At 44.3% G+C, this 14760-nt stretch overlaps 1 protein-coding gene across 4 annotated transcripts in view; it reads right to left on the bottom strand.

The window, feature by feature from the left end:
- The window catches only part of CNTN6 (contactin 6), a 125317-nt gene that overhangs the window by 16515 nt on the left and 94042 nt on the right, over nucleotides 1–14760 (bottom strand). For all 4 annotated transcript variants that reach the window (XM_042013675.1, XM_042013673.1, XM_042013663.1 and 1 more), the window contains one exon: nucleotides 1109–1236. In XM_042013675.1, coding sequence (XP_041869609.1) covers nucleotides 1109–1236 — 128 coding nt within the window. The remainder of the gene's footprint in view (nucleotides 1–1108; nucleotides 1237–14760) is intronic.

Genomic DNA, 14760 nt, shown 5'->3' on the forward strand with positions numbered 1-14760 from the left:
TCCCACCATCTCAGGGTGCTCTAAGCCCTGTCCGGCCTGGCCTTGAACACTGCTGTTATCATAAGAAATCTCCTTTATTACTGGCTGGCACCTGTTTACCTCCACCAAATAAATATTGAAAACTGCCCTTTTGAGAAGTACATTGGGTTTGAGCATGAGGTGTGTTTTTTAGTAGTGATAACAAAAAATAAATTCATTTATTATGGTGTTCCCATCCTCTTGCACTTCTCATTGTATCCTCCTCGTCCCCACTAATGCAGAATGTTCACCTGGGTGATATTTGCTGCTTCTTTTATGGGCTTGTACTCAAAACTTCCATCTCAAATACTTTTAAAAGCTTCTTAAAAGCGCTTGGTTCTGCCTTATCCATCCATCTCGCTTAGCAACAGCCAACATACATTATATGGCAAATCCCATTCCAGAGGAGAAAAGAGGGAAGATGTTGTGAGTGCTGGAGGTGTAATAAAGACTTCTCCCACAAAGAATAAACAACTCGATGAGCAGCAATAAACTTAATTTGCACATTAGCTATGCTTTCCCAAGTTCTGACATTTCAGTTGAAAATAATGCTGAAGCAATGAGGCCTATAATTGAACAGCCCAAACTTCTCCAGAGGGGAAACAAAACCAAATGTTCCCTGCAAACAAGATCATTTTTATACCATGTTGTTACTCGGTGTTTTAATAAACTTCATAAATGCCAAAGAAAATAATTTTTTTTCTCATGTTTTAGTGGGATTTTCCCATATTGCTGCCATGTATGGGACATGTGAGAGGGGACAGAAGCTTAATGAAGTCAGAGCTGCTGAAACCCTGAAGTTCTTGGTGTTTTCATTGCTGGCTGTGCTGCAGCACTGTCTCAGGCCACACTCTGAGCTGTATCAGTGCTAATTGCTCTGTCAGAAGGTGAATATTAAAAAGATTTTTGCCAGATGCAAAGTTAGGGAGGAGGCCATCCTTCAGGCTACAGCAACCATTCTGATAGTACTGAAAACAAGGATATTAAGGAAAAAAGTTACAAATTCAAATCAGAGAATCCTAGAACGGGTTGGGTTGGAAGGGACTTTAAAACTCATCTCGCTCCACAAAAGAAGGAAACCCTGAAGTACCTTTCACAATCAGGTTCCCTGAGTTTCTGGCAGCTCCAAACTGGTTGGTGGCTACACAAGTGTAAATCCCAGCGTCTGCCTTGGAGATGTTGTAGATCCTGAGGCTGCCATCCTCCAGGAACACCACCCTGGGGAAAAACAAACAAAATGGAATCATGGAATCCCAGAATGGTTTGGGTTGGATGGGATCTTAAAGCTTATCCCATCCCCTGCTGTGGGCAGGGACACCTTCCAGCATCCCAGGTGGCTCCAAGCCCCATTCTACCTGGCCTTGGACATCTCCAAGGATGGGGAATCCACAACTTTCCTGGGCAACAGTAGAAAAACAGAAATTGAAGAGTCTTCTGGCAGAGGCACAGTAACAGAAGTGCAGTGCTGCTTTTGATATTTAAACATTTCCATTGTGATTTTTCTCTTCTCCAGCAAGCTGAACACGTGTTAACCAATTTTCACCTCTGCTGCTTATTAATTTCTATATTAGAAATGTTTTATTGGCAAACTGGGGCTGGTCATTCACTTTTCCAGGTGACTTTCTTACAACAAAATCTGGAGTCTCAAGAAAAAGTCGAAAGACTCAACTTGCTACTTACTTATGTTCTATTTTACCTTGTTCTGCTTTTTTTACAGATCCCAGTGCTCCTAAGCCAAGATAAGGTTGTGTGTGAGCCCAGCTGCCCATGGAATTGTGTCAGGATTATTAAAAGATATTATCAGACTGGCTGAGATGCTCAAATGCCACCTCACCAGCCAAGGAGCCAAATCAAATCCATCACTGTCTCACGGGGCCCTCGAACCACCTTGGAGTCACTGAGTTGTTTTATATCAGTTTGCAGAGTATTGGGAAAATTGCATTTAGTGGTAAATTCGGGACCACTCTTATGGACAGATTTCATTTTTAAGCTTGTTCTTATATTTTTTTTCGTGCTAATGAGATGCTTTGGGATGTAAGTCAGGACAAGAATTGGATATGATTTCCTTGGATCAGCTGTCACTGTGTGCCTGGCACCCTTCTGCTGTCACATACAAGGGCAGGACTTCAGGATCTGGGGGTTTTTCTTCAGAATCACACAGAACACACATCTAAAAGTAGAGGGTTTTAATATCAAAGCTGAATTAGCAATGAACTTTAGGTCAGAAAATATTAGTCTGTAATATTTTGGAGTGTTTTTTCCCAGTTCTTCAACATCCACCTGCTGCACCTGGTAAACGTGGAACTTCTTGAACAATTTTTTTTCTGAGTTTAAAGGAAATTTAGGACATGAAGGTCCTGGAATTTCCATAGAAATGGAGTCAGGGTCTCTATGTGCATCTCCTCTTGACACTAAGCTCAGTCCGTAACAGGCATCAGAGGATCTGCACCCAAATGCCACATTTCCTTACATTCAAAAAAATCCACTGTAAGCCACAACTCCACAGGAAACCAGGCTCCACTCACTCACAGCAGCACTGTATCATTTTTTATATCCCTCATTTAATTGATGTTTAACTCGAATACAAGGCTCCTTTCATAAAATAGAAAATATCTAATTCATGCATCACAGCTTGAGTATTTAATATTTATTACTAACAACATAAGATTGGGTGATGTACTGAATTATTAAAGGAAATGAACAGTCACAAGAGCAGAAGCTGGAGCTGGCAGGAGCATGAGAACCATTAAACACACAAAAAAAACATCACAGTGTGTTTCTGTTTCCCATTCTGGCATTCATACATTTGTAGCTGCAAGTGGAACACACATCAGACCTTGTCCTGCTTCTGTTACACCCTTCCAGCCTCTCAGCTGAAAAGCAGAAGCACTAAACTTGCATTTCTGGTGATCTTCTCGCTCACAACCCCCCAATCTCATGTCTCCCACACTCATCTGACCTTTCCCTGCACAAAGATCTGCTCCTGAGTAGGGCAAGGTGGGTTTAGGACCGGCAGAAGAACACGTGTTCCTGTGGTGCTGGGCATGCAGTCACTGGGGTGTGCTGCTGAGAGGGGAAGGGATTTAGGCTTGAATGAAAAATCTTTGTTTCCTTGGCAATAATCACCAGGTACTGCAGCACCTCCTGGTTTGCCACTGGTGGTACAGTGAGGAAATAAGTTCAGGTTTAAAAATCCATCGTATTGAACTGGAGCAGAGCAGAATAGGAAGCACCAAAGTCCCCTCCTCAATACAGTGATGCATCAGCTGATTGATATTTTTTGGATAAGGAAGGATGAATGAAGTTGTGCCAGGGTGGGGTTAGGTTGGATTTTAGGGAAAGGTTCTTCCCCCAGAGGGTGCTGGGCACTGCCCAGGCTCCTCAGGGAATGGGCACGGCCCCGAGGCTGCCAGAGCTCCAGGAGCGTTGGGACAGCGCTGCCAGGGATGCCCAGGGTGGGGCTGTTGGGGTGTCTGGGCAGGGGCAGGGGCTGGGCTGGATGATCCCTGTGGATCTGTTCCACCTCAGGATATTCCATGGTTCCGTGATCCCATGAACTGAGCTGCTGTCTCTCCTGTGGATCAACACAGGAGCCCCTGGGTCCTTCCTCTCCCTCTGTGTGGGGACACACCTATGACACTGTTTCAAAGGCAGCTTTGAAAATGAAGAAACATTTCCAAGTATTCCCCTTCTGCCTCTGCAATATTTTTTGCATTAACGATGCATTTCTTCACGTCAGCTTGCACCAACCACCAGAAGAACTGCTGGTGATAAAAGAGGGGATGCAGTCGAGTGCCTGGGTGACATATGGTGTTCATCAAACAGTATCCAAAGAGATTCCAGTGTGAATCAGCAAATGTTCAGAAATTGGGTACCTGAATAATAATTTATAACAAGCCACCTCAGTGTCTTTCTCTCCATCAAATATTGACGACCTGTTACTTTTACTGCAGTTGCACCTAAAAGCTCTTAGGTGGAAATCGAAATCCAGAAGTGGCATAAAGCAAAAAAAAAAAAAAAAAAAAAAAAAAAAAAAAAAAAATCTCCATTCCCACTCCGTTCCAAAAAGCTTCAATGTAGGTAAATACACAGGAATAAACAATCTGTTAAATACAGAATAGCAAAGGGGAGAAGCTTTGAAGCCCCTGTGGATTCTGTTTACAGCTTTTTCACTGAAACTTGGTCATGCCTCAGATTTTTCATCCCTGTATTCTTCATGATGAATTGAGACCTTGATAATTCCCATCTCTCTCATTTAGTCACTAAGAGGTGTTTGTACGCACTCAAGAGCTGACAGTGTCACGTTTGATCTGAGGAAATGCTTTTCTGAAACAATATTTCAATGGCTGGGCAGGCTGGGGATGGAATGGCTCTTTCAATGGATCAAAATGGAGCTTGGCAGAGAGAAAATCTGCTCAATAAAAGCTGCAGAGTTGTTTGAAACAGGTCACGCTACCTAACAACAATTAGAGTGAGCAGCAAATAAGATACTCAGGCACAACTTGTGTGAGAGCACAAAGGACTCCAGAGTAATTAGTTTAGTGGGGAAGGGAATGAAAGAAAATTTTTTTAAAAAGTGAGAAATTTCCAGGTGTCCTGAGGTGTCTGTCAGGAGAGGGCTGGGAAGACAGAGCACAGCAGAAAATCAAGACTATGCATTTCAAATGCCAGAAGAAAACCAGCAGTGCCCTGTGAGACACTGCCGCAGGTGCCAAGAGCAGCAAAGTTGCCCTAAACTCCCCCAGAGCAACGATTTTGTGCTGTGGGTGGGCTCAGAGGGGCTGCACTTCATCGTCTCCCATTTGTCTCTCAAATCAGGGAGCTGTGATGCAGAAGGCAATGGGAATATTGCCTTTAATGGGCTTTGGATCAAGCTCTGACAAGTGGTTTAGAAAGAAACTGTGAAAGGCACGTCTCACCTGCTGAAAGGCTTGCTGGAAACCATTCCTTTTCACAACATTTGAGGCTGTGTGAAGGCTATAGATAATAATTCTCAACAGCTGCCGCACCAGACAAGGTAATTCCCAGTGCTGAGACGAGACAGAAAAGTTTAACTTGTCCGACATCATGCAGAGAGAATATTTTGTCTGCCAGGAAAACTGGACTTCTCTCAATAAGTAAATAAGTGCCTGTCAAAGGACCAAAAGCATGAGATCTGAAGCAGATCTGATAACTGCATGGCTGTGAAAGCAGGAGAAGGAAGAACTCAGGACCCAGTTGTTCATAAAGCCCTGAGGCAGCAAGGGATTGCTTAAGCACGGGCCTAACTCTAGACTGGCATCTCTGACTTACAGAATGCTTAAATCCTGATCAGAGTCCTGCTGCCTCCTGTGCTCCTGCCTGGTGCTGCCTCTGGGTGAACAGCTCAATTAACCCAAGCTGCTGTGAGGAAAAGAAGAGATGAAAGTCCAGTTCATGCAAAGTTCCTGCACACCAGGGCAAATTGGGAATACACGGAAATATCAATCTATATAGAATTGTGGAACGGTTTGGGTTGGAAGGGACCTCAAAGCCCATCCAGTCCATTGGGCAGGGACACATTCCATGATCCCAGGCTGCTCCAAGCCCCGTCCAGCCTGGTCTTGGACACTTCCAGGGATCCAGGGGCAGCCCCAGCTTCTCTGGGCACCCTGTGGCAGAGTTTTATCACCCACACTGTGGAATATTTCTTCCTGCTTTCTTCCTAACCTGACCCTCTTTTACTTTAAGCCCATCAGATACAAATATTGGAATTCTCCTCTGAGTGACTCCATCAGGAGAGGAGATGAGCACCATGTGCAGGAAGAGAAAACAAACAGCCTCCCCAGGTTCTGCTGGAGTCAGAGCTCTGTGTGATGTTCAAAAAGAAGAGTTTGCAAAGTTTGTGCAGAAGCCACGAGGCTATGGGGAAGAAGTGAGAGCTCATTAAAATTGTCACACATACTTTTTAAGTAAAGAACTTGAGAAATCAAGCAGGGATTTTACAGCTTTTAATTAACCAGGCGAAACAAACCATCTCCGAATGTGTTGTCTCGTGTGAACAAAAGATTGTTGATGGCTATTTGCTTTGAACTTAAGAGCATGAAAGAATAATATGTATTTAACAAGGCTGATAGAAGAGATAAAATCTGAGAAAAGAAAGAGGTGTCAAGTCATTAGATTTAAAAGTGCAGCAGGGGTAGCTTTGTGCACTGCTGCATCGTTCAGCCAATCTGTTTTCGGGAGAGGGGGGATGTTAATTCATGGATATGAAATGCATCCAGCATTCAATACAGCAAAGGTCTTTGAAATCCCCATCAAAATCTTGAGCTGGATCGGTGTAAAACCAGGGTGAATTCTGCAGGTTTCAGCACTGCCAGAAGGGCATCTCTCCTTTCATGGACCTAATTCCTTTCCAAATAGAGTAACCCTGATACTGTGTAAAGATTCCCTCTTCTTGTCTCCTGCCTTCCTCTAGCACCTGACACCTCCCAGCGTTATTGCAGCCTCATCCTGGCACTGTGCTGATAAAAAGGGAGGAATCTGGATCTGATGGAATCAGAGGCAAAGTAATTTTTATTATCTGAGAAATCCTATTTGAAACCGTGTCTGCTCAGCCTCCCTTTGCTGCTCAGGAGCAAACCCCCTCTTTATTTCCAGGCTGTGCAAAGACATATTGTTTATAAATTTCTCCAGACACGCTGCCAGACACTGAGACAATATCTGACTCCTCTAATTTTACAATGATTGAGGAGCAGTGGAGGCTGCACTAAAAACTACAGAGGGAAGAGAATGAGGGGCAGAAAGACAAGCACAGCTCCCAAGTGACTTGGAATTAGCAGAGATTTATGCAGATGGAAATGTGAGTAAAGTTTGACTGAGTGAATGACTTGTCCCTGCTGCTGACAGCCCTGGTATTTTTGAAAAGGTCCCACTGAATCCCATCTGAGATCTGACTGTCTGTATCATATGTTAATGATCTTTGTACCTGTTTATTCTATTCTGAGCATAATTTGTATGCTAATGGTGTTGCCATTTAATAAACTGTGCTTAAAAGATTTTCCTTATCTGCATGCTGATATAAATGAGCTTCAGGGTTGACTGACAATTAACTGGAAATCAAATAAATGCTTTGGATCAAAACAAAATTGCACAATCTGGGTGAACATTCTTATTAAAATATTGTAGAAAAAAGTCTTATCAGAAATTATAGAATGTGACGCTAGAAATGTTCCTTCCTATTTCTTAAAATTCCCCCCTATCTTCCTAAAAATAGAATTACTTCTGCATCAAATCCCTGCAACTGGGACCACAAATATTTATTTATGTAAATATAAACAGACATCTGAACTGATCTAGGCTCCGTCATACAGATTCCAGAGAAAACACAGGATTTTCAGGAGCTGCTACTGCCTTTAACATAAAATAGCCAAAACTGGTTTGCCCTGTCTGTAACACACTCAAGGATTAAATGTGAGGCAGATGTTCCCCTGTGATGGCCAAAGAAAAAAGTGACAAAAACATCCTGTGGCCAAATCTCTTGTAGTGACTCATCCCAGAACTCGCAGCCAGGGAATACTGGGCAACAGCACCTCTGTGTGCATGGGAAAGAAAACCAGAAAAGGAACTGAATTGCCAAATAAAACAGCTGCCAATTTCTCTATTTGCCAAGTTCTGCTGGTTTTATGAAATCTTTGTAACTCTGCTACATCAGACAAAAGCTCTTCCAGCGCAGGGTGGGATGTCCACACTGTCACTATTCTAATCCCACCATTAATCATCATTTTCGCGATCCAGACACTACCAGGGGTTCTGACTCAGCCCTTCACACAACCAAATTCACTCCAGATGTAAAACTAAGCCCTTAATACGGGATTTAAGTGGAATTTCAACAGTACAGAAGGCCCTGAATTACCCTCTGTGTGGGAGTTTCATTCACTTGCAGGAAGCTGCTTCCCTCTCTACTTGTCAAAACACATTCCAGGAGCTCAAGAACAATAAAACCTGCTGGTAACCTTAAAGAATTCTGTCCAGACAACAAGCACCTGACACCAGCATGGCCCTGGCTGGATTTCAGAAACCCTGGAACTCACTCCCAAAATAGAATCAGAGAATCCCGGGATGGTTTGGGGTGGAAGGGACCTTAAAGCCCATCCAGTGCCACCCCTGCCATGGGCAGGGACACCTCCCACTGTCCCAGGCTGCTCCAAACCCCAAACCAGCCGCGTCTCATCACCTCTAATTTCTTGTGCCTGTTGGTTGGACTCCCTGTGGGCCTGCAGGAAACCTGGGACAATCCTCCCTGGGCTGGTGAATTTATGCCCAGTTTGAGTGACAGTGATGGGCACTTGTGGTTCACTGAAGCCTCAGCCCCATATCCTTGCTCAAAATACCACAGAGCACAGGAAGGTTCTGTCTTTTTGATGTGTGAGGCACGTTCTGCCACTCATGTGTGTCTCTTCAGCTTTTCCTTTCCTTTTCCAGATTTCCCTTTCACTGAAAATCCATGGAAAGGGAGCGATGAAAGAGCAGCACTCCTTTGTACCAAAACCCCGTGGATAAACCAGAGCTGTTTGTGGCCTCTTCACAGATCTTTCATGTTGGCCAAGCTTCAGCCACTTTTTCAAGGTGCTGTTTCTGTGCTCTCACTCACATGACCCTTCCCACTCCAAATGATCCCAGAAATCCCTCCCTGGAAGACTCTTTCTCCATCACACCTAGAAACTGCCTGGCCACAGTCGCTGTGCCCATCATGTGTGTCCTGTGCAGGGCCAGCAGTTGGACCTTGATGCTCTTCATGGATCCCTTCCAACCTGAGATATTCTGTGATTCTTTGTAAATCAAGATCTCATTTTATAGCAGCTCCTGAACACACCCTGCTCTGTTCCCTCTCATGCTACACCTTCTTTGAGAACTCTGGGGGTCAGAATCTTTGATTTTGTGCCTGTGCAGAAAATTTGGTGCATGTTTCCCATATCTGGGGCATGATTTCCAAATTTGGTGCATGTTTCCGAAATTTGGTGCATGTTTCCCAAATTTGGTTCATGTTTCCCAAATTTGGTTCATGTTTCCCAAATTTGGTGCATGTTTCCCAAATTTGGTGCAAGTTTCCCAAATTTGGGGCATGTTTTCCAAATCTGGGGCATGTTTTCCACCCACGCTGGCATTTTTGATGCTGCAGCAATCCCCCCAGCAGTAATGATGTGCATGGCAGCACAGCTTGGACTGGAAGAGAAGCACAGAAGGTTGCATTCTCTCATTACTATTTTTTTTCTGCAAACTCCTAATTAGGAAGCTTGATTCCCAGCCTGCTCAGTGGAAAAAATCCAATGAGATTAGCTGCCTTTGGATGGAGTCCTGAGCATCCACCAGAAAATGTGCATGGAGCAGAGACAGGACACGAGCTGGAAGGAGAAGAGGGCGCAGCACTGACCCTCGCTGGGGTTTGGATTATCGCGATTCCTCGGGACAGGGAGGAGTGACGGATTTCCTGGGACATCTCAGCATGCAGGACAGCCCCTTGGGAAGGCTCACCTTAACAAGGCTGCCACGGCTCGAGTGGGAACGATTCCAAATTGTATCATAGAGGTGTCCTGCAGAGGAGAGCTGCAATAAACCCAGCAGCACGAGGTTGCTGTTCTTTCCCTCTTTCACCTGAGAACATCTGCTTCATTTGCTTCCTCCAGGCTCGTTGTCTGCTGGGCCAAACACTGGCACTGAGCACTCAGCACTACAGGATGAAATTAGGTTTATTGACTTGTTCCGTTGTGAAACTCTCCAAGGAAAGAGAAAAGAAGGGAAAAGCCCTTTTTTCCTGTCTTCCCCTGCGCCAGTATCCTCTGTCTGCTGCCTGGGTCAGCTAGCAGTGGGGGTCCCCTCCTGCCTCCTCGTTATTCTGCAGTGCCTTGGCTTCAAACAGAAAAGAACAGGCAGAGAAGGAAGGGGAAAACCAAGGGAAATAAGATAAAGGAGGAAAAATAAAATATTGCCTTTTTCTTCCCATCATCTCTGCTTGTTCTTCCTTCTCCTTATCTCCTTCCTCATCTTTCAGTCAGGTTTTCCATTCCCCTGCCTTCACCCTCAGCATGGGGAGCAAGAACAAAATAACCAGAAAGATGGAGAAGAAGGGAAGACTGAAGGTACTTCAGGAGAGTTTGGGGTGTTTTCTGATAAGCCTTTGTTGTAGGACTTCTCTTCTGCCAGTATCACCAGTTCTGGTGATTGGTGTGAGTGCTGCCATGTGTGATGTTCCTCCCAGACCCAGTGGCATTGTTCAGGAGGCAGCACTGGAAAAATCAACCCCAAAACCAGACAAACTTCCCTGCTGAATGCGAATAAATCCTCAGTAAATACATTGGAGCTGCCTCTCCCAGTCCTCTGCAACACCCTTCTCTTTCCTGTTCCCCCTGAAAGCAGGACCACTGTGGTGCCAGCAGTGGATATTTTTAGCTAGAAAATACTTTCTGCAGCTCTCAGCACTCCCTCAGGAATGGTGTGATGGTGGGGTTTGTCTGGTTAGCACCAAATGTGACACTGGAGCTTCAGAGATAAAAAACACTTCTGAACAGCAAGCCCAGGTTTTGTAGGAGTTTTCACATCTTAATGAGTGACTTCAGACCAAGCAGACCTGCTGGAAGGCAGGCAGGTAAACCTGTGCTTTTGATTCCTGTCAATCTGTTTGTATGCAAGGAGTGGAGCTGAAGTGATTAATCAAATTTAGCAGGTGTGGGATCAATCCCATTGGCTCTCCAGGCAAAAGTGGGATTTCATCAACAGATAAGCTTAATTTGTATTCATGTTGACTTTCAGCAGTGGTGTCTGAGATAGCTGGAATTGCTCTGATTGCTGATGCCCACATTTCAAGTGCTCTATTTAAATACTAAAATAGGAAATGAACTTCTTTACAAGCACACAGACACTGATAAGATAGAAGGGTTAAGGCATCTCATCAAAGCTATGCAAAGCTCCTTGTGGTAGAAAAGCAAGGAGGATAAAACCAGAGATACACTTAATCCAGGCTTCAAAAACCAGCCTTAAAAAATAAAATAATAGTAAAATTAATATCCCAGTGCTATTCACCCAACTGCAGTGCTGTAGAAAGCTGGGAACTGAAAAGTAAGTGCTGGAATGTCATAAGAAAAATGGATTTTATGTGCAACTTGGTACCTGCAAGCGAATATCTGGGGTATTTTATGTGCAAGCAGTGGGTGAGGAAAGCAGGATGGTTTGTGGCACTGAGCAGCCTGACAAGCAAAGTTCCTCTTTGCCTGTGCTACTCATCTGCTTTGACTTCAAGGCAGCTGAGGGTTTTTTCAAACACTGTGGATGGGTTTCATTCTCCCAGCTTTGCTTGTCTAAGTTTGGTGTCTCATTTGAGAGGGAGGCACCTGCCAAGTAAAAGTAAATAACTCCTTTAGGCTGCATATTGACTTCAGCTAAAGAATAGTCAAGTGCCATCAATCTCCTCCTTTGTTAGCAGACTTGTGCAAATTTTGGAATTTTCTATCCATTTGGCCTTGATTCCTCCCCAAGCAGATTTTTTAATTTATTTTTAAGGATAATGGATATTCTGAAGCTAAACCAACAGCGCTGACATTCTGGTAATTGAAATGTTTCCCTGAAGTTTGCTGAACTGTCCTGACACATTTCTGCTCAAATTGGTCGGAGCTGAAATGCTGTTTCACAGATGATACATTTTGTGTGTTGTATTTGATCAGGGGATTGAGGACTTCTTCTATTTACCAAATAATCACAGGATGAGCTGAGCTGGGAGGGACCCACAGGGATGATCCAGTCCCACCCCTGGCCCTGCACAGACACCCCAACAACCCCACCCTGGGCATCCCTGGCAGCGCTGTCCCAACGCTCCTGGAGCTCTGGCAGCCTCGGGGCCGGGACCATTCCCTGAGGAGCCTGGGCAGTGCCCAGCACCCTCTGGGGGAAGAACCTTTCCCTGATCTCCAACCTAAACCCCCCTGACACAGCTCCAGCCGTTCCCTGGGTGCTGTCCCTGGTCACAGAGAGCAGAGATCGGAGCTGCCCCTCAGGAGCAGCTGCAGACCTTTTAACTCCCTAACTCCCTCTTTGTGTAATTCCCTCCACAGATACGAAACAATCCTTTTCCCAAATAGCAAAAAAGTTTAAATGTGTTAAAATGCTCAAGGTTTTGAAATCTGGCTATGAGCAGTGGAGGAGCAGAAGGAAAGCACCAGCAGGGGGTGGCCCAGAGTGCCCAGAGAGTGGTGGGAGAACAGACCCTAAGGAAATCTGCTGGGTCCTGGCTGTTCACGCGGGAGCAGGAGAACCCCTTGAGTCTGAGGCTCCAAGGGGCAGCTCCAAGAACTCAGCAATTCCCAGATAATTCCCCCACCCAGCCACAACCCCTGCTCCGTTCTCTTTCCACAGTGTTGATGAAATACAGCTTTCCATGTCGTCGTTTCCCCACGTTTCCTCTGAATAACAACTTGAGTGTAAAACACCAAAACCAAGAGTGCCACGGCACACAGAATTCCCCAGCTTTATTTGTGACAGAAGATCCATTCCCATCCTTCACAGAACTGGGACTGAACCATGTCCTACAAGCAAGTCGTGGAGCCAGCAGGTATTGAGCATATTTTATGATCCCTAAATGTACTTCTTGCCTGGGCCCCAAAAAACAATTTAAATTATGAATATTTGCTTATTACTGATTATTAATGCATGGAAAGTGCTGTATATGACTAATGCATTCTTCCAGCCTACCTCATTTCTCAGTTTTCCCTCAGCTCTCCTCATTGAAATTCCGAGTGAAGTGAATCACATATGTTTATGCACATTCACTGCGGTGCTTGGGGATCCTCAGCCCAGGCTGGGGGAATAGCACCTCTCTCTGGCAAAGAAAACGAGGGCCAATTCCCATTTATTAAAATGCTTCCATCAAAAGGAATTTTTTATAAAATAAGTTTTCCACGAGGGTCCCGAGTCTGAATTCGCTGAAGGTACGAAGACAGACGTTTGTGACGAGATCAGTGTCTAGACTTGCAAATTTGTTTTATTTAATATATGAATTGTTCCTTTCTTCTCCTTTGTTTCCTCGGTGGATACGACGGGATAGAAGGGAGAAGTGAGATGAAAAAACTCCTGTTGCATGCACTGATGATGTGACGCCCATGAAAACAGCTGAAATCTGTGTCAGACTCCACAGGGAGGGAGTTTGGAGCATAAAGCTCGGGTTTTGTTGTGTTTCATTCCTACACTGAGCTAAAACCCACAGCACATGCCAGGGAAAGTCCTTTATTCCACAAAAACCAAACTGTTGTCCTTTGGAGAAGTGGCATTGCTCCCAAAACCCCATTTCTCCAGACTTTGACCCAAAGAAGGAGGTTAAGTGCCCAAGAGAGCACCTGAAGGTGAACTGGTGGCTATCAAGTGAGGAGGGAGCAGGAAAACCAGCCAGGATGAGCCAACCTTGAGATTTCCATTGGATTCCTGCAGCAGATGACCTCAAATTCCCTCTCTAAGGTGCCAGCAGCATGGCCCATGGATAAATCCCAGTACTCAGGGGCTGAGTCCTGTCAATAAGAGTGGAATGGAGTTATTTCCGAATATTTTGAGGGAAAACAATCAATGGAGAGGGCTGGGAACATAAACAGATCTGGAACTGGTATGTCCAGGATTACCTCACCATCTAATGTGAAAAAGTGATTATTTTGGCATTTTCTGCAGGACTTACATGTCTTCTTGTGCAATATGATTACAATAATGACTTACATGACTTCAAGTGCAATAAAGTATTTTACAGAAATGAGAGCAGCCAAGCTGCTGAAGAGCTGAGCTATGGTGGGTTTGAGCCACAGAAAGGATGGAGAAGACAAGTGGGTCTGGAGGAAACTCTGCCCTAAAAAGGGGACTGAGGGCTGAGGACATTCACTGCTGATCCCTGGCAAGAAAATTTCCCTTCAAAGAACTGTAAGATATTTTTCACATAGCAGGGACCCAAATACTGCAGCTTTGTAAACTTAAAAATGACCTCAAGAACTCAGGGAAATCTAATTAAAAATATTTAATTGTGCATTTGTTAATTTGGATAATCTATTAATTAGTGTTCCTATTTAGCACACATCTTTGTAGCCTTACAAACTGAATGTAATATAGAGCAGAGTTCTGTCTTATCAAGAGTTCAGATGATCAGGGAGAGTGGTTACCACATATTCAGCACAATCAGGAATGAACTATTATCAGGAGTGAAAGGAAAAAAAATGAAAAAGAAGGAATATTCTTCCCCTTTGGGTGGAATAGGTCTGGTTTCACTACTGCTTTAACAAGAGATTAAATTCATCTAAATAATTTAAAAGAAGCTGCGTGATCTGACTTATTTAGGAATGAGCCCATCACAGTTTGGCTGCCAGAACTGGAAGGGATTGGTATTTCCTTTTTCTAGCAACTATAACCCCACCAAATATTTAAAAAAAGGCCAGTGAAGGAGCCCATAAAGGTTATAATTGCAGCACGATAAAAAGGGAGCAGAAATAAGGGTTTGTCAGGGTTTAATCATATCAGTGGAGAAAGGCAGACCACGTTCCCTCTCTTTTTATGTGTGATTTCAGCACTTTAATTAGCCATGTACTTTACAGCCACACAAACCCTTCTTTCATTTTTGTTTTCTGTCAGAGACACCTCCCGACTAACACTGATTTATTTCCCCTCCTTTTGAAGCACAGCAGCAGCCAGTTTGTCATTTAATAATCAAACAGCCTCCTAAACTCCCCTTTGCACCAGTGGCCACACTGGCACTGGCGTTGTGCA

Source organism: Corvus kubaryi, unplaced genomic scaffold (assembly GCF_017639235.1).
Source record: "Corvus kubaryi isolate FWS band 111438036 unplaced genomic scaffold, C.kubaryi_AGA036_p1.0 136, whole genome shotgun sequence".
Classification (NCBI taxonomy): Eukaryota; Metazoa; Chordata; class Aves; order Passeriformes; family Corvidae; genus Corvus; species Corvus kubaryi.